The sequence below is a fragment of the Rhodnius prolixus genome, unplaced genomic scaffold (genome assembly GCF_049639745.1).
Source record: "Rhodnius prolixus isolate KJV_2025 unplaced genomic scaffold, Rpr scaffold_3, whole genome shotgun sequence".
In the NCBI taxonomy this organism is placed as follows: domain Eukaryota; kingdom Metazoa; phylum Arthropoda; class Insecta; order Hemiptera; family Reduviidae; genus Rhodnius; species Rhodnius prolixus.
In genome coordinates, this window is record NW_027411603.1 from 18,390,206 (window position 1) to 18,413,190 (window position 22,985).

General features: G+C 31.5%; 1 protein-coding gene across 3 annotated transcripts; it reads right to left on the bottom strand.

Moving 5' to 3' along the window:
• Nucleotides 1–1,571: 1,571 nt before the first annotated feature.
• Nucleotides 1,572–21,569, bottom strand: LOC141452938 (regulator of G-protein signaling 7-like). 3 transcript variants are annotated; one of them, XM_074125534.1, is made up of 15 exons: nucleotides 21,376–21,569; nucleotides 21,079–21,200; nucleotides 20,133–20,229; nucleotides 19,996–20,046; nucleotides 18,711–18,820; nucleotides 16,863–16,979; nucleotides 16,709–16,780; nucleotides 16,185–16,352; nucleotides 14,873–15,048; nucleotides 14,712–14,785; nucleotides 14,505–14,634; nucleotides 14,207–14,428; nucleotides 12,952–13,083; nucleotides 10,122–10,898; nucleotides 1,572–1,762 (listed from the first exon to the last, which is right to left on the bottom strand). In XM_074125534.1, the coding sequence occupies exons 2-15, from the start codon at nucleotides 21,106–21,108 to the stop codon at nucleotides 1,660–1,662; spliced, it is 2,259 nt and encodes a 752-aa protein (XP_073981635.1). In that variant the 5' UTR covers nucleotides 21,109–21,200; nucleotides 21,376–21,569; the 3' UTR covers nucleotides 1,572–1,659. The 3 variants fall into 3 exon arrangements, with proteins under 3 accessions (XP_073981635.1, XP_073981637.1, XP_073981636.1); XM_074125536.1 differs by lacking the exon at nucleotides 1,572–1,762 and adding an exon at nucleotides 3,034–4,576 and having other exon boundaries at nucleotides 21,376–21,568; XM_074125535.1 differs by lacking the exon at nucleotides 1,572–1,762 and adding an exon at nucleotides 4,591–6,819.
• Nucleotides 21,570–22,985: the final 1,416 nt, after the last annotated feature.

Consider the following 22,985-nt stretch of genomic DNA (forward strand, 5'->3'; position numbering starts at 1 on the left):
GCAAAGTCAATAACAGTAATCATTAGTTTGCTTGTATTCCACTAGATGGTACGGTTATTTACAATTTCTGTTTGACATACAAGACATTTTCATTTTTATAGTACCTTCTACATTTAAATAGCACCCTCTACTACGCAAGCAAGATCCTCCCAACAAATGAACCGTTGAAGAAATTGTTATTTGTCAAATTCTGAAGTAGTCTTTCTTCGTGCAATTGTTCATAATAATAAAAAAAAAAAGGGTTTGTTCAATTTTGCTTTATCTCAGATATTAATTCTTCCCATTACTTAAAATCAATTGCCTGTTAATTTGATTAGATTGATAAGTAAGTATTCTATCCAATTTGAAGTACGGAACTTGTCTTTAAAAACTTTATGTAATTGCTTACTTAACCGTTATTGTTGTTTAACTCTGAAATTGGTACATTGTCTTCTGACATTAGAGTTTAATTTTTTTTTAAATATTTATTTCACAGAAGAAATTCCGTCCATTTACCCTATTTTTCTTGAAATAGGAATAGCGTTTTGAATGATATAAGTTTTTGAAACGTCTACAAATTGCTAAACTGCAATAACAATAAATAATTTTTGTCATGGTAGGAAAATACAAGACACCAACTATTCGGATATAAACTGCGGGACAAAAGTATTGCAAAAATTTCAAAATACACTGAGAGGCAAAAAATGTGGCCACCCTTCAGTATGTATTCTTATTTCCAATCAATTTGTTATAAACGTTTCCACATACTTTTACAATAAATAACAGGTCACATGTATGTTTACGTAGGAATATTCAAAGGAAATAATAGGTGGTATTTAAAAAAAAGAAAAATTATTATTTATTAACAAAATGTTAATTTTCCAATTTATAGGGTTTGTTTCCGCCTCTTACGTTTATTACGGCTTGCATTCGACGGGGAGTTTGAATAATTTCCTGAGGGATGTTTTCATATTCTTCCGTTAGGTAACCCTTAACTCCTGAAGCGAATCTGATAATGTTGGACGTCTCTTAATTCGTCTTGACAACTCATCCCATAGATTTTCAATAGGCTTTAGATCTGGCCTATATACTGGCCACTCTAAACATCGGATTGAAACTTTTTCCAGGTAGCGGGAAACAATCTTTGCTGTATGAGACCGTGCATTATCGTGTTTAAACAAAATTCCTCGTCAACGTATGGTACAAAAAATATATTATTTTTGCAATAACGAATGGTTAAATACATTTTTTTAAGGGTGGCCACTTTTTTTGCCGCTCAGTGTATAATTTAAAGTTAAAATGTATTATCGTATATTTTTTTTGTATGGATTCATGTTGTTGAACTCTAATCCAAAGGAAAAAAAGAACAACTACCTAAAATTTAAGAAAAACCTGGTTTTATTGCACTAAATAAAAATAAAGCTAAAAAAATTAAAATTTAAATGGCTCTTTTATGATCACTTTATTTATTTTTTATTTCAACAATATTTAGTGATACATTCTTTTGCTCTCATAACTGCAGCAGACCTCCTTGGTATTGAAGCGATTAGATTTTGGATAATCTCTTGAGAAATCTCTTCCATTCTTCAATAATTGTTGTCCGTAGCTCACTGAGAACCTAGGGTAATCAGACGAAGTATGAGACGTCTTTCAATTGTGTCCAAAGGTGCTCGATTGGATTTAGGTCTGGACTTCTCGGCGAGGAAACCAAACGACGAATCCCAACATCCTGTAGGCACTCAAGGACAACTCGAGCAGATTGTCCTGGATATCTGGCATTGTCCTGCAATAATAAAAAATTATCACCGACTCTTTCAGAGATTGGCACTACATATCGCTGAAGAACTTCTTCAAGTTATCTCCGGGCATTTAGCGCCCCATTTTCCACGATATGTAAGTCTGTACGTCTGTCAAAACTTATGCCTCCCCAAATCATAACAACGCCTCCACCAAAAGCCATTCTTTGAGAAATGTTAGCCTCTGCATATCTCTCCCCTTATCACCTCCAAACTCTGATCCTTCCATCTGGAGAATGTAGGATGAATCTAGACTCATCTGTGAATGTATTCTTGGAAATTTAATTCACTGCCATTGATAAAAAAGTTAAATTTCTCAAAACTATTATTTGATTGTATAATTGAACATATAACGTGTAGTTAATTTCAGTAACATTTATTTAATTTGTCTGAAAAATAACGAATGAAACGTAGTGATTATTTCGTTACAGCTCCTCATAAAATTAAATGTTACGATTTCCTTTAGATTGTAAGAAGAAGGCTCAATAAAAATGACCTTGGGGCCCGGCACCCAGCTCATATACCACTTTTTACCACAGCACACAAATGGCTAGGCATCAGTACCCAAGGGAACTTGTAAATTGAATATTGGCCCAAAGCTATATGGTTCCTCTGGAGGTTTTCCGTGGTGGCTCATTGATGTTTTAGGATTACATTTCCCTGGACACACGTACCGAATTGGTTGTTGTGCGAGGAAGAACTCTAACTACACAGAGGTACTTACAAGTCATAATCGAATAACATGTAGGGTCATTTTGGTCGAACATTGGTGGGAGATTCTTGCTAATGCCAATCCCCTTGGGACATGTATTTTGGTTAACTACCTGAATGAGGTTGGAATTGAGTGCTTGGCGTGTCGAGCTCGAAGTACAGATTTGAATCCGATCGAATACATTTAAGATTAACTTAAGCGACGAGTATGACGGCGGAACACAGGTTCCTTTTTGAAGTCTTCTTAAGACCAGGTCGTTTTCCTTCTAACGATCAACTAAAGAACGATACTATCCAAAGATAGTAATTACTTCGCTGAGCGCTGCCCTACAGTACAAAGCAATATGCAGTGTCATTATATTTCTAACCTCATTAGTCTAGTATCAACTGAGAATGCAATTCGCAATGGAAGCTAAGGATTCCCTAAATTCGATGCTAACCGATTGTCAAATCTTAGATTATGGAACTAATAAATGAATATTCTGTAAGTTTTAAGTGCAATGCTGAACTTGATTATTTGGATTGTTTTTTAAATAATTTGCATTAATAAATTTTAATGTTTTTATTAATACGAGAATGACAGAATTGTATTAAAAAATAAACACAAGCTTAATGAAGCCCTACACTTTATAAGCAAAAAGCCCATATAACATTTAAATGGCAGAATTATTATTTAAAACCTTTATAAAATTGACAACTGCTACCTGTTTTCTTCTCAATCTGAAACTGTTTGAGTTCTAATGGTAGATAAACAATAATAGATCTAATAAATAAATTTATTATACATATTATAGGCCGCTAAGAAGTTCGTTAAATATTGAATATAATTTTGACATATGAGTAAACAAAATATAATTGTACATAAAATTCTACAAATACATAATATATATATACAAAAACAAGTTTATTTTATTTTCTGATTTTCTGTCACACTATTATATAATATTTATAAACAGTGAAACATATTGTCCGAAGCTTCTATTCAACTACACATAACAAAATCAGCAAAATATTTGGATATGAATTATTTATTTTTATATTTATATATATATATACAATTGATACTTTAAACTATTATTATAATTTAATTAAATATATATATAAAAACAAAAAATCATTTTTGTAATCACAGTGTTAGAAAAACAAATAATGCTTTTTAGACCATATTATATAATCTAACAACTATTTTTTTTAAAAAATAATCACAGATCTTATATCTTAGTAGGTTTTTAAACTTGAAAAAATTCTTGTTACTACTATAATTTAATTATGGAAGTTAAATATTTTTTACTTGTTTAGTACCTCTGCAAAAAATCACTGCCGAGTTTCAAAATGTTATATATTTACATAAAAGTGTCATTAACATTCTAAAGCTATTGTAATTATATATCCACATTTAGGCTTCTGAATTATGGGCATAAATATATAATGCATATGCCCTATACAAAAAAAAAATAAAAAATATTTTTAGAAATATTTAAAACGATCTTCTCACATACAATCTATGCAAGCGGTTACAATGGACATTTTTATTGTTACACCAATGACATGCACTATTCACAAAACATACACTCCTTAAGTACGTAACCATTTTAATGCAGACTATTGAAAAAATAATCTTTTAGTGTGTAATATTAAATATACTTATGCCATTTTAAACCATCATGATCTACGGCAAGGCTACTCACTATCTTACGGCATAGTTCTAAACATCAATTCTAAACTAATCCAGGATAATGAATGCCAAATGTAACAAAGTAAATATGCATATTATCATTGAGAGTATCCAGAATTCCTATGAAGTTCGCTGGATAAGAAACCTTTGGTGTATTAATTGGCGTTTTTTTTGTTTTGTTTTTAATTTCAGTTTTCTTTGTATGTGAGAAATAGTGCTAGAATTTTAATAAATGAAAAAATATATGTACTTGAACATAGTGTGGATGAGAAGCGGAACAGGGGCTCAGAAATATCCGCTAACTCCAAACCACGCTATGTTATCACACACAGTCTAAAATAAAATTAGGAGCTTTTACAGGTAGCCAAGAGTAGCATATTTTTTAACAAATGGCTCTTCAGTCTTGCAGTTTTCCCTGCAACAGTAATCAAAGATTATCCTCAATCAACTATTCATTCACTTTTTTGTCGTTTCCTTCTCCATTTTTTTTTTTTTTGAAACATTACTTTTCAAAAACAAAAATACCTTAAAACTTCATAATTTTTTAAAAATCTTTATACGATTGGTCAAAGGAAAAAAAAAGGTTCAGTTTCATAATTTTCGTTGCATTATCAGAACACTTCAATGAACAAACAAGATCTTCCCACCAAACTAAATCTCTGTTAAAAAAAAAATTGACAACTGACCCAAAACAAATTTTTTTTTAAATATACACTGGATGGTTTTAATCGATCATTGCCAGTTAGCTATGCATAGCAATTGCCTTAAAAGAGTTATCGGTAGTTATAAAATAAACTTTCAACTTATCCAGACGAATTTTTTTTTTTAATCAATCACTCCTAATAAACTTGATTAAGCTTCATAATATCACTTTGAATAACACTATACACTAAATTGCAGGAAAATTTTGACGTCCCTATTTTATGACGCAGGAACTACATTGTTTAGATTAGATACCCTTGTTGAACAACATATTTTTAATTATTTAAATATAAAATGTCTACTTATTGTAGTAAAATTTGGACAGGGATAGAATGAACTTTCTTCGGAAAAAATAGAAAATTACAAAACTTTTAAATAAAGAAATCCTAAGTACTTTGTTGTCTCACTCATTATTACTTGTTTCTTGTGGTGTAAAAAATTTTTTGTTGCGAGTAGTGCACATAAATATATAAAATGAAAGCAATAAGCCTCTCAAGCAAATCTGCCTTTCTTACAATGCAAGCGGTTAAATTTAAATCGTTGTAATAAAAAAAAAATATTTTATTTAAACTTATTACAAAATGACTAACAAAACCATTAGACATCAATTATAAGACAACCAAACCATAAGACCAACGTATGATTAAAATCAATATACACAAATATTTTAAATTAGTCTGTAAATATATGGAAAGACTCAGTGATTTATGAGATATTTTTTATATATACCCGTTACTGACTTTCAAATGTTGTAAATAAAAGTAGATCATTGCGTCTCGAGCGCAAAAATACATATTAGTTCGGGAGAAAGAACTCCCCGATTTGAGAGGAGCATATCTTAAGAGTGGACAGGGCAGTGTACATACGTGTTTCAGTGTACACATGGGAAGACAGCGTCGTTCGGGAGAGCATCGAGCACTTATTGATGAAGTTTTTATAATACATACATAGCGTACACTTTGTGTTTGGTCGAAAGAACAGTGTTTCTGATAAGTAAACGATTTACCGTTGGGTAACAAACTTTAGACGCCTTCTTTAAAACAGAAACTCCTGGCAATCCTTGGGCCGTAACAGAACTGGTAAATGTGGCAGTCGGAAAATCATGGCTGCACTAAAGTTGTCTGACAGAAGAGTAAGAAAATTCTACACCTGGATCTTCTAATGCATCATTACAAAACTGCGTTTACATTATCACTGAAGCTATCTGATTTTGAAAGACGTTGTATCGAGAACTTCGGAACTTTTGAATCACAGAGTAGTTTTCTTCCCCCCCCCCCTGAAGAGGTACATTTCTATTTCTGCGGCACAGGATACAAGCTGAACTTCTAATACAGTATGAAAGTAACCTCGAGAACTTCACCAACGAGCAGCATAGACCAAAAGTTGTGGGTGCGTTTCTAACTTTGGTGTGGTGAGTCCCCTACTTATCTGAAGAGGACTATGTCACTGTTACGGTGCACAGTGATCGCTTTTGGTCGTGGTTATGGTAAATAATTTTTTTCTCAACCTGGCAAAATTCTCAATGATCGTAATGCGCAGATATAAGCCATACAGCCCGAACAACAGCTCGTCGCTCACTTTTACTCCAGGAAAAAGTTTCCTGGACAAGTTATGTTCTTGCATTTGCCAGATTTGACCCCAAGCGAATATTTTTTGTGAAGTTATTTTAAAGCAAAGAAGTGCGAACGTAGGCCGTTAACTTTAGAAGCTATGAAGGAGTCGATATAACAGGAAACTGTTGTCATTGAATCTAAATTAAGAATCAAGTTCATGAATAACCACTAAAAGAGCCTTCAACAATTTATCAGTGTGCACATCAGAAATATTTAAAGCCATCAAGTGATGATATAGTTAGTATTCAACCTTATTCTGTTATGAATTTATTAGCTTCCCAAATCAGAGAGTTGTTTCTGCCGCAGCCGTTTATCGCTGTTTAAAAACGCATGAGAGGAAAACCTATGAAAGCAAAAAAAGGTTTAACTTTAAATTATAAACTTACTAATTTATATTTTATGTTATACCATAAAAATATTCACCCAGACGTTTTTACTAACACCTCACTAAAATGGATAGTTAGTAAAATTTATTTATTAATAAATTTATTAAAATTTATAAATTTATTTATGGGTACATTTTATTTTTAACCAAAATCTGGTGCAAACACTCATTTGACTTTCTCTTAACGCAATATACCAATGAAATTTCCTTAAAACTTTTTTTGCGAAAAAATCGCTAACAATAACAGTAGCACTAATGGCTGAAGCAATCGATGCGCCTATACTTAAAAAAAAAAAATACTTTTTTAAATTTTACTTACATATTGAATTCCTATTTTTAATACAGATAATGAGATCGTTAATTACGCTTAAATTTAACTTTACTAGAGAGAAGCTTATCCCAACTTTTTCCCAGAATTCCTTAAGAATTTTTCCGGGAAAATGCTGCAAATAAAAGTTATAGATCGACATGTTAGCAATAAGTACATGAAAGTATAGAAAAATTCGACAGATTTCCCGAAACTGGAAAAAAGAAAATAGACATTTGTAAAATGTCTTAAAAACAAAAAGTCGCAGCTATTTTAAAAAGCACTTTAAAAATAAGTAAATAAAATATAATATATAATAATAATATAAATATAAGTAATAAAATATAAATATATAATACTGTTGCAAGAGAAAGTCAAGAGAGGGTTCACTTCAGATTTTATTGAAATATGGCTGTTATTCTAGACGTTCATTGAGCTCAGCATATTTATTTATTTTTTTAACCTAAACTATATTTTTTTTTTTTCGTTTTAAGCACATATTTTACAGTAATGTCTCGATTTCGTTGTTTGGATATGCAGGAGGGCGGGCAAAATAATTATTCTCAAGGCCACATATATTACATTTTTCGCTTTAACATTAATGAACCGTAGTCGGCGGAAAAGTTGAAGTTTTGAAAGGAGGTAAACACATTTCTTGATATTATTATAAGGACATTAAGTATGCAAAATATTAAATTTATCCTAAGAATATGAAAACTGAAAAAACTTTATAGACTCACATCTGCATCTGAACTGAATATGACAACTGGTTCGCTAATATGTTTTACGTGTAATAAAATAAAATTATTTAACATATTTCAAGAGAGGATTTGAATTCAAAAGTAACTGCACACCAAGAACAATAAAACCACTGTTAGAACAATTAAATCACAGTTAAATTTCAACAATACAAGATTACTTAGCGTTATTAGCCAAGTGTCGATGCACAAGGAAATGATAATAAATTAATTAACTTTAAGAATAATTTCAATCTTGCAATAAACAAAGCTCTTCTAATTTTGCAACCAACATTATTATTATTAAAAAAAAAGAAAAAGATATTAAGATCTGAGGTTATTGGCGCCCGGAGCTTTTTCATTCAATTCCGGCCTCCGGACAGTGTTCGGATGCAATTAAATCAGATGCAATTAAGATGCATTAAAGAAGGGCATATTTGCTGTGGGGCAGAGGTTCGCGAAATTCGGTCTCGGAATCGTTAATGAATCACATTAGTTTCTCTTTACAGACAATACTGTCCATCACCGGACAGTGAGCTGTAGGAAGCTCCTAGGAAGAGAAAATCTAAGAGTCAGCAGCTGGATTCGACCCCCTATTATTATTATTATTTTTTTTTAATTTTTTGGCGCATCAACAGCTGAGGTTATTAGCGCCCGGAGCTTTTTCCAGTGCACTGCCGGCCTCCGGACAGTGTTCTCTCGTTACAGACAACACTGTCCATCACCAAACAGTGAGCTGTAAGAAGCTCCTAGGAAGAGAAAATCTAAGGGTCAGCTGCTGGATTCGAACCCGGGACCTCCGCGTGGGAGTCCAGTATGCTAACCTCATAGCTAATCCCTTCCCTGACCCCCTATTATTATCAGTAAATTTGCTTGTGACTATAATTAAAAAAAAAGTAACTGAATGCAATTTATTCTTTATCTAGAACAGTACTGAGGAGAGGCAAAGATTCGCATTTCTTTGGCTAGTTTATATTTTTTTAGATGCAATTAAAAAAATTTAAACCATTTGTTTAATGATAGGGGATGCTAAGTTCTAGCGCATCTGTGAAAGTCATTGCAAAGTCAAGCATGTTGGCTAGACATAATCTTTCAAACAAAATCAATTCGCCAATCCACGGTTAAAATCTAAAATGGATTAGCAAAAGAAAAAAATTAAAATCATACGCAAATCAGATTTTTCGGTGGTCATCTGGTAAGTATGATTAAGAAACCTGCTAAATTGCTAGCAGAAAATTGTCTTTTAGGTTTTGCAAATAGAAGAAACACAGCAATTAAGATGCATCAAAGAAGGGCATATTTGCTGTGGGGCAGAGGTTCGCGAAATTCGGTCTCGGAATCGTTAATGAATCACATTAGTTTTAATCTCTTAATTAACAATATTAAAGAAAGAAGATCATCTGAATAGAAAGTAAAGAATTTTATGTATTTCATGTTATAATCCCTATGGCACCATGGTTTTTAATTTTTGCACTCGTTAAGTGAAAATTGACATTAGCCATTATCTAATAAACATGACTTTATTTTAAAAATTCTAATGTAATCTGACTCGGTCCTTCAGAGTTGCTCTTAAATATTGGGTTTGGAATAACAGGCACTCCAATGTACTAGCTTGATAATTATGAATGAATGATAATTATTAAACTTAATAGAGTTTTAAGATCTATACCTCAAATAAACAAAAATCTTCATTGCTTGAATATTTTAATTCTTATTGGTGTCATATTTGAGAAATATATTTCCAAACAGTTGTATTTTAGTTTCCTTCAACTCTTCTTAAATATACGTAAATACGTAACTTTAAAACTGATATTCGTAGAAAGACCGTAGCTATTTCGTATCGTTAATTAATTTTCAAAGTGTTATAAAGCCATTAAATTCCGTGGCAGTGAGACAGGCGGTTTCTCTAACTTATTAAGTTAGAAGCCCACTTAAATGTAGTATCTGTCGTAAACTCTTCAACATTTGAATTCATTAATTAAAAGAATTCGGCCTTCTGGCAACAAAAAAAATAAAAAAATACGTATTTTTTCGATCAAAAACTGCAATCAGGCCTTCAATCTATTCGTTTTATAATCAAATGGCTATTTCGTCTTTTACTAGTTCAAAATCATTATTTAGAACAAATTGAGCACGTTGTAATTTAACTAAAGAACAAACTGCTCAATAAATTCGTTAAAATGCTTAGGTTTTTTCTATAAAAATAATTAACTTACTCATCTTCCCAAGGGCAGATATCAGCACGTCGTTGACTACCACTAGTGCATATATCTTCAGGTACGCCTCCCCCACCAGGAACATCGACGGTTTTGTCCGGACACTCATTAGATACATCAATTGATCGTAAATCACTGCCTTCTTTTCTTTCTTCAGGTGAATCAACCCTAAGTTTTTCATCTATAGCACCTTCAGTGTTTTCACTAACTTGACAAATATGTTTTAAATTAGGCGAGTCTAAGGATAATAATTTATTTTCTACTAAATTTTCAGAAGATATTCCTAACACTTTATTCAAAACGGTGCATAATTTCTGTTCAGGATTTGGGCTTTCACATTCTTCGTTTTTAATTTTTTCTCTCATGACACTAGTTATCTGTGGGTTAGTAAATTCCACAATTTGCTCTTTAATTTTATTACTATCTTCGGATGTTACAACACTGAGCACGTTTTCTTCATTTAAACGAATAGCTTCCATATTTGATGAACTTTTAGTTTCTTTATTTCTTAAATCAATTTCTTCGAGTTTTTTAATCATATCTTCAGAAGTAGAAGCATTGCCGCAGCTATTATTAACAGGTAAAATCAATTCTGTAGGCTCTCCAATTTCTTTTGTAAATAACGGTTCCGTTTTAAAAAATGATGGCCCAGGTTCTAATTGCGTAGAAATATCACCCGTGTGTCTTTCATCTTCTGATAGTTGTTTTTGCTCGACTGATTTCTGTTTCAACTCCTTGTGAGTGGGTGTACTTCTTTCTGGAGAAACACTGCTATCCCTGCAAAACAGTAAATCAGTAATTTTAGATGAAATAAAGTAGCTGAGTAAGGTTTAACTACCTGTTCCTAAGTAAATTAAAAATAAATAATATATATGTAACTGGGCAGTACGGATAGACTTTGATGTTCCGAGGCTGAGGGAGGGCTTTAGGGACCTGATGGCGACAATAATCAATTTTTAGTTTAATAGCGAACATTGGACTCTAAATGGGGAAAATGTAGAGGTATTAAGTTGACGCCTAAATTGTCCAGCAGCATTTCGAGGAAAAATTGAGTGAACCAAGCGCGCGTTTATGACAACATATAATAAATTAATTAAGGATGAAAATATCGTAACTCGAGCAAAGTTTCAGATTTTCAACAGCGTAATTAGGTTCACAATTTGTTATGCAACTCACAAGTATGGGGTTACCTTCAATCTCAAAATATGGAGAAGTTAAACACTTTTTTCTCAAAAAATTATTTAGGTTACCTATGAACACTCCTAATTATGTATTGTACCAAGAAACGAATACCAGCCCTCTAATTTTATACATTTTTAAGATGCTTTGTAATTATTTTCACAAAGTTTTATCGTTGTCTCTTGACCTCCTTCCTAGAATACGAGCAGAAGAAATTATTAATAAAAAATTATTTTGGCATTAACAGCTTCAATGTTTATGTAATAAATTTCAAATAATCTGTCCAAATTCTGCCAAACAAGTATATAGTAAAGAGACTGTAAATAACCTGTTGGAAAGTATTGGCTCGAAATTTGAAAATAGTCTGCGCATAAATATGAATAAATCCCACTTTCACATTTTGTATAAAGAGCTGAAGGTAGATTTGGAAAACGATAATTATACTGCTGACAAGAAGAAGTTTATTTTCAAAGTAAGGGGCCAATTATTCAACCTAAATTATAACGTCAGTTATACATGAGCTCTTTGCAATACAGGTGCAATAGAAAATATAGTCCATTTCCTGGGTATGTGACCCGTACTCCAGGAATTTAGAATCAGTTGGCTAGGAGACAATTGTTTATCTTATGAAAAGGAGGTTAATCACTTGAATGGTGATTACGGCTGGAATAATTTGTATGAATATACCACAGGAGAGCCTGGAGTTACGGATTGCATTTAATTTCGCATTTCAATTTTTAATTTTTCCATTATAAACTTGTAAGTTTGTGAGAATCAACTTGTCGGACGGACTACGGTCCATATATGAGTGCTTTTTTGTATATACATCCAAAATTATTGTAATGTTTCAAAAAAATAAACACATTATGATTACTATTATTCAATTTTTATTGTACTGATTTCCTCTAGCTTCCTACTTCGATTCTGCAATGCTAAATGTAAAATCTGAATGCCCTGTAAAAGAGGGCATTTTAAACTTAAAAAGCCATCTGAGGTCTCTACGTAGGTTAACATTTCTATGTGCATCCCAGGAGCAAGAAAACGTAATACGAGATTTTTTTTTAAAGATGAGTAGGCAAAAGCAGGTTGAAAAAAGAAGAGTATATTCCTAGCAATTCTCCGAGAGAAATTAAGCTGGATTTAGAAGCATGTATAGGGCTAATCAACAGAAATAAGATTGTAAGTTCAGTAATTTTCTTGACAGCTGATATCTAGAGACTCAAAGAGCTTCATTCTATGCAAACGATTCGTTTTCATCGTTCACATGACCTAATCTCCCAAGTACCTAATAATAGACTTATGAATCAATAGTTCCAATCAATAGTTAAAAAATTCTCCGTTTGTGACCTGAAAAAGAGAATTGCCGTGGATTAAGTAGTTTAGACAGTGAAAGTTTTCTCATCTTTTTTAGTCATCTTAACTCGTCAGAGACTAATGTGATCTTAGAAAATTAGTTTTGGGTCAAACTTATGTTCTACAACACTTATATTGTTGTTTTCCTTGTTAGCAATATGGATGGACTCGTTAGATCCTTAATCGTGGAAAATCTTGAAATCAAGCCAAAAAAAAATCAAAATAAATCCACAACCAACTATAGTAACCTGTTAATATGTCGAAAGTCGGATTATAATAGGAAGTAATAGGTACTTGCATCTGATTTGTAAATGATGTTTCGTGGATGACGCCGGACAGACTGCGGTCGCTTCCTCTACGTTTGCTAGCTACCGCGGCCACCGTGCCAGTACAACTTTTCTTCTTCCCGCCGCCGCCAAAGCCAAAAAACCTATTGACATTTTTTTTACTTTTTATTTTAAGAAATGTGAAGAATTTTTGTTGTTAAATAAGAATTTCCATAATAAATTCATATTTGAAGAAGATTTGATTCTGAATTACATTGTTATCAAAACGCAAATAGATGCCAATCTGAAAGGAGGCATTACAATAGGTTAGTTCGAAAATAAGTAGGGTACTGGAAGACAAAGGACGGGTAAGCCCTTAAAAGGACCTCAACACAAACATTCGCCTCAAGTATCGTATTCATGAATTTACTACATTTAGTAGATTTACGAGTATAATTCACATTACCTTATTTAATGACATTCATTTGTTTCACTTTTTATAAAGATTGATTTTTTATAAATATTGAACGATGCATAAAATCAAATGGACGGATAACAAAAGTGTTGAAAAGTTTACTAGTTGTAGTTCGTTTTTTGACCCTTGCCAACCATTTGGATTTCTGTGTACATTAAAAACGGCCAAACATACAATATTAAATTAAATCTTAACACACCAACTTGGTATAGTTTGAAGTTCATTATTTCGATTGTGAAATAATGGTACAAATTTTTTTACAAAAACTTTTAACTAACAATATATAATCATGATACAAAACGTCCAAAAAAAGCGAAGAGTTAGAACCAAGGGCCAGTCTGATAACTTAAATACATGGTTTTTGCCATGTTTATTAATCATGAAGTTTTAAAAGTTTCAGACATATATGTACTGTAGAATATTGTGATCACTATTTCCTTTCTATTTTCAAAATGTATCAACAAAGATTCGAATTCCAGAAACATATAAGAAAAATGAGAAAGAAGTAAAAAGAATTGATAAAATCTCACATATTATCCACTTTTGTGGAAGTAATTCAAATGCCTAAAAACGAATTCGTACATAGGAAGAAATCGTTATTTCGTTATGAGTAAAAGTGGTTGTCTTTTATAGATCAGATTCAGACCTATTTCAAATTTATGTTACTCAGGACCCATATGTCCTACTTACGATCATGACTACACTATTTCTTATATAGTCTTTTGATAATACTTGTTTTCATTTTTATTAACAATGAACAAAGTATTATAAGTATTTAATAAGACAATAAATAAATATTATAACGTCCTAACCTTTTCTTAATCGGAGGATGAAGTGCATTTGCCAAAAGACATTTGTACTGATCGGAACGAATAAACCTTGGATAACAATCTTTATTCAACAAAGCATTATATACATGATGTGCGGCTACATCAAATGTAAATCTTGAAGGATTTTTCATTTCATTTAAAGTCGTTTCTTGGGTTTTCGAATCAATATTTATTTCACAGGGAGCACCGTGTGCCAGAAATTCTCTGGAAATAACAATAAAATAATGTAAAATACGTATGAAAATATATATTTGCAGCTATGACAATAAATAAATCTTACTGATAAATGCTGTTAACTTTGACAGGAACTTGTGAGTGCGAGCAATGGCGTAATTCTTTCACCGCAAGCCAAAATCTTATATTTTCATGACTGTATTCTTTTCTTAAATAATTAGTAAATTCTGCAACACCTACATTTTATTACATATATTATTAATTAGTATATCATAATAATGAATAATCATTCTAATAAATAATAAAAAATAACCAGTGGGATCAGCTAGTAAGTCTTCAAATGAGAGTGCCCAACGTTTAACTCTCTTTTCTGTTGGTACTTCCACTCTGTAACATTAATGTTTTTTAATTAAGATTTATTTTCATTAAATTACACCTCTTGAAGTGCACATAATCTGATAGTTGAATACTGACATGGACTGATTAAATTGCCACAAAGATGGGTCGTCGGAGAGCCATGGATTCGAAGGCTGTGGCTGAGTAAATAAAGGATCATATTCTGCATAAGTGTTTGAGTAAGTAACAAGTCCTTCAATTGCTTGGGATAATTTTACTCTTGATTTCGATACCTGTCGTTTTAAAATTTCAATCTGAAAAAATATTAGTTTTATAGATTCCAATAAAACAACAACTAATACCTTCTAGAGAAAACCTCCAAAGAGTATACAGGTCACTAATCATACTATCCGACAATTGACAAAAATCTGATGTGATCACTTCACCTCTTCATTATATCACTTCAAATGTGCACAAAATTACCTAACATTTTACACCCTTTCATTTAGATTTTAACAGTACTAATATGCAGTATAATTATAATAACAATAAGTAGTCAATGGAATAACTAATTCTACATCAATTAAAAAGTAAAAAGAAACATAATAAATTTAAATTATTAAACTATTAAGTTTACTATTAATCCCATTAAACTCAAACAAATTAATCGATATAAGGAACAAAAAATATAATATCTTAGGTTTTCGGAAAAATAGATAAGAAGAAAGTGAAATAAAGAAAAATTTGACAATTAAATTAGAAAAATATAGCAGAATTATCTATTTAAAGTGATGAAAAAAAAAATGGAAAGACTGTAATACCAGACCTTCCAGACATGACGATCATAGGGTAGCTGTGGTAAAGGGTGGTCACGTCACATTGTTTTTATCTAACCAGGACTTACAGTTTTAATCACAGAAGTTTTTCTCGACGAAAATCTGCCCAATTCTGGAAATTGTAATTCATCACAAGGGGTGGCCTTATTGCAATCATCACATTCTTATACTAATATAAAAGAAAACTTTCTGACATGACCGTTCGATTTATTGAATGCTTGAGATATTATCTAATTTTGGACAAGAGAAAAAAGCTGAATGTGGAAATTTGGATGATTAGCGAGGTAGCTCCTAAAATCGTGCCAATGATTGAAACAAAATATGTTTTTTAATATTAAACTAAAGAGCTAATTGCAACTGAATTATCAAAAAGGTTAATTACCAAACTAAGAAAGTTTTGTAAGAACATATCTTGAAATTCAAAGACAAAGTGTGGGCTTCAAAACGTTAGGCAGAAGTGGATGAAGGATAGACATGAAGTGAGAAATCAACTCAATCTCATTCTAAGTACAAACGCCTACCTCAAAATCCACAGACTTAGGATCTCTCTAATCAGATTTAGGATCTAGCAACGATTTAGCAATTAATTTAACAATACAATGAAGCTTAATTACCTGGGAAGTTAAAGGAAGTGCGTTAATGCAACGGCGCAATGTGGTAATCGGAGAAGGCTCAAGGGGTGGTTGACAACCTGGAGGAGGCCTATGAACTCTCCAATAAGCTCTTTCTTGGGAATCCGCCACTAATTTATCCATTTTTTTCCGCTCTTTTCCTACCTTTACCTAAAAAAAAAAATATATATTTTTTTGTTTCAATTTGAAATAAGTTACTGATTTTATTTGAACCTAGAAAATAAACTATTAAAATGAAAGTATAATAAATATTTATGAAGAGTCCTTGAACGAAGATAAATACATATTGCTCATATCCAGAACAAACAGAAAACGTATTTATTTAAATAATCCAAACATCTAAGAATTCATTAGATACAGTTGTTATAAACAATGGACACAGCACAGAAAGTTGCTATAAAGTCAAATCAACGGACCATCAATTGTAGCTAATTTAAAAAGGATTTAATATTTCTTAGAAAAATTGATAAAATGTTGCGTAAAAGGATAAAATTATAAAAACCTACTTGTTCCTCAGCTTGCATCATAACAATTTCCCATTTATTTTGTAAATTACGCTTCAAGCTGTTAAGGGCATCCTTAAATTGAAAAAAAAAAAGTAACGTTCAATAGTTAGAAACTTAACTGAATGTTAAAATTATTTAAATAATAATTACTTACGATTTCATAATCTTCTAGTGCATGACGTTGTTTATTTCTAAGAGTACGTTTTACTAAATAAATAGCATATTCTACATTATCAGGATTACGATGATGCCATGGCCAATAATAAGCAGCCTGAAATTAAAATACTTATACATAAATGTATCCCCTAAATTCTGAGTACAAAAAAAAAAATCAAAACAAATATACAAATGAGTAAGATTTCAAATTTGAGATATTACCGGATACACCCCCCTTTTGGATACCCTGAGTACGAAAAAATGTTTTTAAAAATTGCTCTGGGTGAGTAGGTGGCTAGCAAAACGGTTACAAATTAATTTTGAAATTAATAGTTCAGATCTGAGTCCTTATCGTGAAATGTTCTAAAAAAAATTAAACGTAAATTTTCATTGGATATAGGGAAGTAGAAAAAAAAAAATTGCATGAACCTCTTTTTCAATTTAGTATACATATGTACATATAGGGAGGGTGGAAGAGACTAGCAACTAATCTACTTGAAAAATACTTTTCCGTACTCAGGCGAGCTCACTCAAACCGGATATTTCTGATGCAATCACAGAAGCGAAAATCTCCTCGATTACAATACTTTATTCTTTCCAGGAGTCAGAGAAAGCAAAAATGAAAAAAAAAAATCAATGTATTATTTACGACCTCCAGTTTTTCATTAAAATAAAATAGTAAGCTAAAAATCTTCTAGATCAGCGTTTCCCAAACTTTTTTGACCGCGGCCCGGTACGAGATTTTAAATTTTTTCACGACCCACATTATAAAAAAAACATTTATTTACAAAACAAATTTTATTTTTTAATAAAAATCAAAGTTTAAGTTATTTGTTTATTTCATACACAAATATTGCAAAATAATTATATTACAAAAACATAAGTAATTAAAGACAATCCATTATCTTCATTTAAAACTTAAATAAAGTAAATTTTGTTATACATATTTTGACCTTAGTGCGAAGGAAGATGTTGTTTTTCATCACATAGTAATTTCAAATTAGGACTTAATGATGTTAATTTTATTCTCAAATTAGGTTCGACATCTAATCTGTTTCGATACTTATTTTTTAAGTACACCAAAGCTGAGAACGCAGTTTCACACGTATAAGTGGTGACAAAAGGCATTAAAAAGTGTATCGCTTTTTCGCTTACGCTTGGATATTCCTTTTGACAGCGCAACCAAAAATTAATTAGTGGTACAGTTTCAAACACTTTCAATTAAATTATCAACTTCTTGTTCACTAAGATTAAGCATTTCTTCCTTTTCAATATCGACAGAAGGCACTAAATGACGAATCGAAATCAGCCAATCAGAGCATCCGAATTTAAACGGTCCGGTAGGAAACGGTGGTAAAGGGTGGCCACCTGCAGTACTTGAAAAAGTTTCGAAAAATATTAAATTTAGAGCAAAATGTTATAGATTTTTTGTGTTTTTACAATTTTTGCCACGACCCAGCTGAATTTTTCTGCGACCCGGTGTCGGGTCGCGACCCACACTTTGGGAAACGCTGTTCTAGACTATTTTACTCTCAAGGATTATATTAGTAAAAAAATAATAAAACAAATTTTGATTACAAACTGAACTTTTTTTTTTCTACTTTTTCCTCGGAGACTTACCTACCAATTTAGGTCACTCTAAGGTGCTTCTCTTTAAAAACTCTTACAATTCTTCCTACCGTGTACTCATCTGGAGGCCAATCTTCCCTAAACGCCAAATTGCGTCTTATTGGTTGCAAGGCGTGTAACGAGTGACTGCATTCGCCATGCGAAATTTGTCCTTCCCCTTATTATAATAATAATTTGCTTTTATTTATTATTAATTAATTTTGGCTGTAAAACATACCTGAAATCTGTAGAGAGAATTATCATCTTTCACTGTTAATGTTTTACAATCTGTTACAGGAAACAAGTAACCATATTGACACAACTGGTTTGCAAGATGTACGGCTTCACCTAGAATGAATTCATACGAAATAGCCAACTATATCAACAAAACTGATTAGTAAAATTTAAATTTTAAAATATTTAAAAATACCAATTAACTAATATTGATAATTAAAAACCTAATTTTAAAAAAATTATCATTCATTTCATCTTACTTCAACCTTTACATAAGTAGAAAATATTAGCTCTCACTTCCCTTCTCTATCATTATCACTATCAGTTTATTTACGATTACAGATAAATGCGAAAATAGTTTTCTATCCAGACTCCTCGACAATTAAACTATCGAAATCAAAAAATCTTAGCGATAAGGAGTATATAACAATATGAGAAGAGGTAAAAAATGTTTCGGAAAAATTGAACTTGTTAAAGTCAGAACTCGAATATTGCATCTAATATGCTAAAACGTTGGGAAAATGAAATCAGGATTCTGCAGTATGTTCTTTTGGTTGTGGGCAAAAAAAAAAAAAAAACAAGAAATATGTGATTGTACTAAAGAAATATCAACCAGACGTTAAAGAATGGTACCGAGGATTGAGGGCGACAAAGGCATACTACAAATTAAATAAGCACCAATCTAACTGATTAAAAGGAAATAAGCTTTGCCAAGATGAATGAAAGTTTGTAATATTACATTCACTTTCTGCCTGTGCTTTTCTGTAGTGTTGAAACTGTGACGGAATATTAGCAAATCAGTAAAATAACGCCTGCGAAAAGGGCGATCTGATTGACTGTGGAATTTCTGAAATTTTACATTGGTGTCAGGTTGCTGAAATAGAAGTATAGAAAAGCCAAAAAAAAAAAAAAAAAAATGCAGGATGCACATTCGCTGACAAGAGAACCCTCTCTGCTATTTTTGAAAAATTCATTGAAAGATTGAGCTTGGCAAGGGCAGCCTTGTAGTAAGGTGAGAAGATTGGAAGGAATTAGAAATAGGTCGTGTTGGTAGAGTTAGTTAGTTGCTGTTCTATGACATGAGCAGAAAAAAAAGGATAGCAAAAATGAAGAGAACAAGAAAAGGGAAAAATGGAATCACTTCAATTTTGCGCGATTTGTTAAATACCAACGGGATAAAGATTAGTCTACTTGCTTTTTCTTTTTTACCAAAAGCCAAATAAGGCTTTTGAACATATCTATTAATTATACCATATTATATAAAACAAATATGCTTTAACTAAACTTACCGGATTCATCAATATTTAAATGCTCCATAAGCCATTCAATCAAATCATAACCTAAACAAAAAAGATGAAACTAATAGAATTTACAACTAACCTATAAATCTTCCATTATGCTAGTAAGGGACGATTAATACTTTTACCTATAAATGCAGAAGGAATAGATGTTAAAAAAATTTTTTGACTGCGAACTGGGACACCAGTGTCTGGATCTTGCATTTGCTTTACAAGCGCCTCCATCTTAAAAAAAAGTTTTTTTTTTCTGTTTACAAAAATTCTTTTTGGTGAATATAAAAACATTTAAAAAATATAAACAGAAATTTGAAAGACTGTTACAAAAAAAAAAAAAAAGGTGTAGAGCATAAGAATTTTGAAAATAAATTACTTTTAGTATATACTTTCTTTATACAAATCTTGTTCAGAATAATTTAATTGTAATCAATCAGAAAATGAGATAGGTACTTTGTACTGATGATAAAAAAAAGTGCTTAATATCGGTTAAGTAATAAGGGACATTCTAAATGTTCTGGTCAATGTAGAATACGTTATAAATACACGCATTCAAGAATAACATTTTAGAAAATCTAAAATTTACATTTGGCAGGAGAACCGAAAATTATTTTTTATTTTGGTTTTGGTAGTTTTGCTGTTGATGGTAGGAGCGCTTTCTTAATAAAACCGAAATAAATAATCTCCCTCCTATCTTCGGGCAATACAAAAAGCGAAAAATTTTTAATGTATACTTTTTTGAAGAAGTCAATAGTAGGAACTTGTTATTATCTAGAATTAGGAGACTTTTTTGAATATGAAGACTAATAAATTCAATTCTCAGTCCTGGCTAGCTAACAAGTACGCAGCCAGTAGCTGCATAAACATGATTGTTATCAATTTTTTGTTTCTTATTAAAACGTATTTTAATGAGACTTCTAGTTACAATGCAGTGTTATTCTAATTTGCAAGCTAGTAAAAGCTGTATTTTTGGGAAATATCCTTCGTAAATGCAGAAATAACTGACACCCAACTTTCATTGAGTATAACATTCTTTCTGTTTAATTGGATAATATGCTAGAGAAAGGTAACAGTAATTACCTTACGGAAGGCGAATGGCCTGGGCTCCATGGCTGGCCGGGGCGGAGAAGCCTACCCAACCTCCATCGGGCTTGCAACCCGCCCCATCACTTCACTGAATTAATGACACCTATTCATGAAACCTGAAATCCATTAAATTCTTAGTTAAGTATAAAATAGGCTAAATCTTAACAACATCTTTGACCGAACTGAAAGCATTTCTCACTAAATATAAAGTAAAAAAAGGCCAGAAATGAAGAACAATATTATTTTATAAACTGCACAAAGAAAAAAATTAAATTTAAATAGTAAAATAACCTGACAAAGAATCTGAGGTGAAATGATCCATAATGTCGCATATAAAGTAACTTAGTTCCTAAAGTATGTTCCTAATCACACGTAAATCAACAAATTACATAGAAAATAAAGCCAAAGATTTCTATTAGATTTACATGTATATCGATATATATACCTACTGAGCACAAGATATTGATCACAGTCACAATGACTGAGTAACACCCAAACAATGCAGACAACCTTTTAAAAATAAATTGTATTTTTTTCCAAATTATTCTTTTTAAAGTATTATGAGAGATCATATTAATTATTATTTCGAAGAAACTTAAGATGCATATTTACAAATGTGATTTATTTCAAAGCTATAAAAATGAGGTCTTTTTTATTGTTTGTGATAAATTTTTACCGTTGAGGCAAACAGGACTAGTCTAAATCTAATCTCTCATACAATTAGCTTTTTATTTAATTTCAGGATTTCGAAAAAAAAGATGTACCTTAAGTATGCTGTTTGAGAGGGCGCGCCAGATTCAAAATGATTGTGTACACAAACAACAAAAATCCAATAAAATTCACAGTTGAGAGATTTGGAGCAGAGTGCTTTCAAAATTTATTTTATATTAATTAAAACGAAATTTCTTCTAGATAAATACGAATGCCACATAAAAATTTCTGTAAATTCAAGAAAAATAAAACAAAATAAATAAAAAAGAGATTTCAAAGTGATAAAACAAATCATACAAATTGTTAGGAAGTATCTTAATACTTTTAATAAGAGCTAAAAATAGTATATAGTCACTGGAAAAAGAGAAAAAGGATAATCAATAGAGAGGACCAAAAATTATGAGACAGAATAAATTGATAAGCATTCAATCAATTCATTGCAGACTAGGCGAAACAGTAATTTATGGAGGAATATAAATCAGCTACAATACGATTGGAGATAAGTTTAATTTTGATAAGGTATTTACATAATCTATAAAATATGAAAATTTTTGCTAAAATGAACATTATAACATTATTATATTAACTTGCGGAGTGCAGAAGGATATTAACTTGTAATTTGATTATGTATTTTTTGCCTGGAAGTCCACAAGATGTCTCAGTGTAGCTCTTAGATTAAGTTCCCTCTCAGTCAAACTGAACCTTCAATGACCAAAATCGATCATATCCGCATGCTTTGGTGACTTCTGAGCTTGCAATTACCATTTAGTCGACCAACCATACCTTTCCCACGGTCTTGACTAAGCGAGCCGGCTGACAGTTTTTGCACTTCAGCTGGACTTTTGGTATTATATTATCTGGCTTTATATTTGCTACATACCCTGGAACTTAAAAGCTGATTTCGTCTCAGATATGAAAGTATGAGAGGAAATGGGTGTGAAATTTTGTTTTCGTAAGGTGAGTGTTCAAAACATTTATTTCCGGTAAATGCAGTGCCTAAATTTATCAGCATCAAACGTCCTGAACCCTGAAGAGTAAGTTAAAATAACAATACTTTCACGTGATTTCAAATCTGAGGACATTTAGGACGATAATTGAAGTATATTAATAAAATGTTTTCTGGTAAATCGTAATAGTGATATTGGTAATATTGGGAACGTAAGTACGTATTACGTAGATACATGCAACTT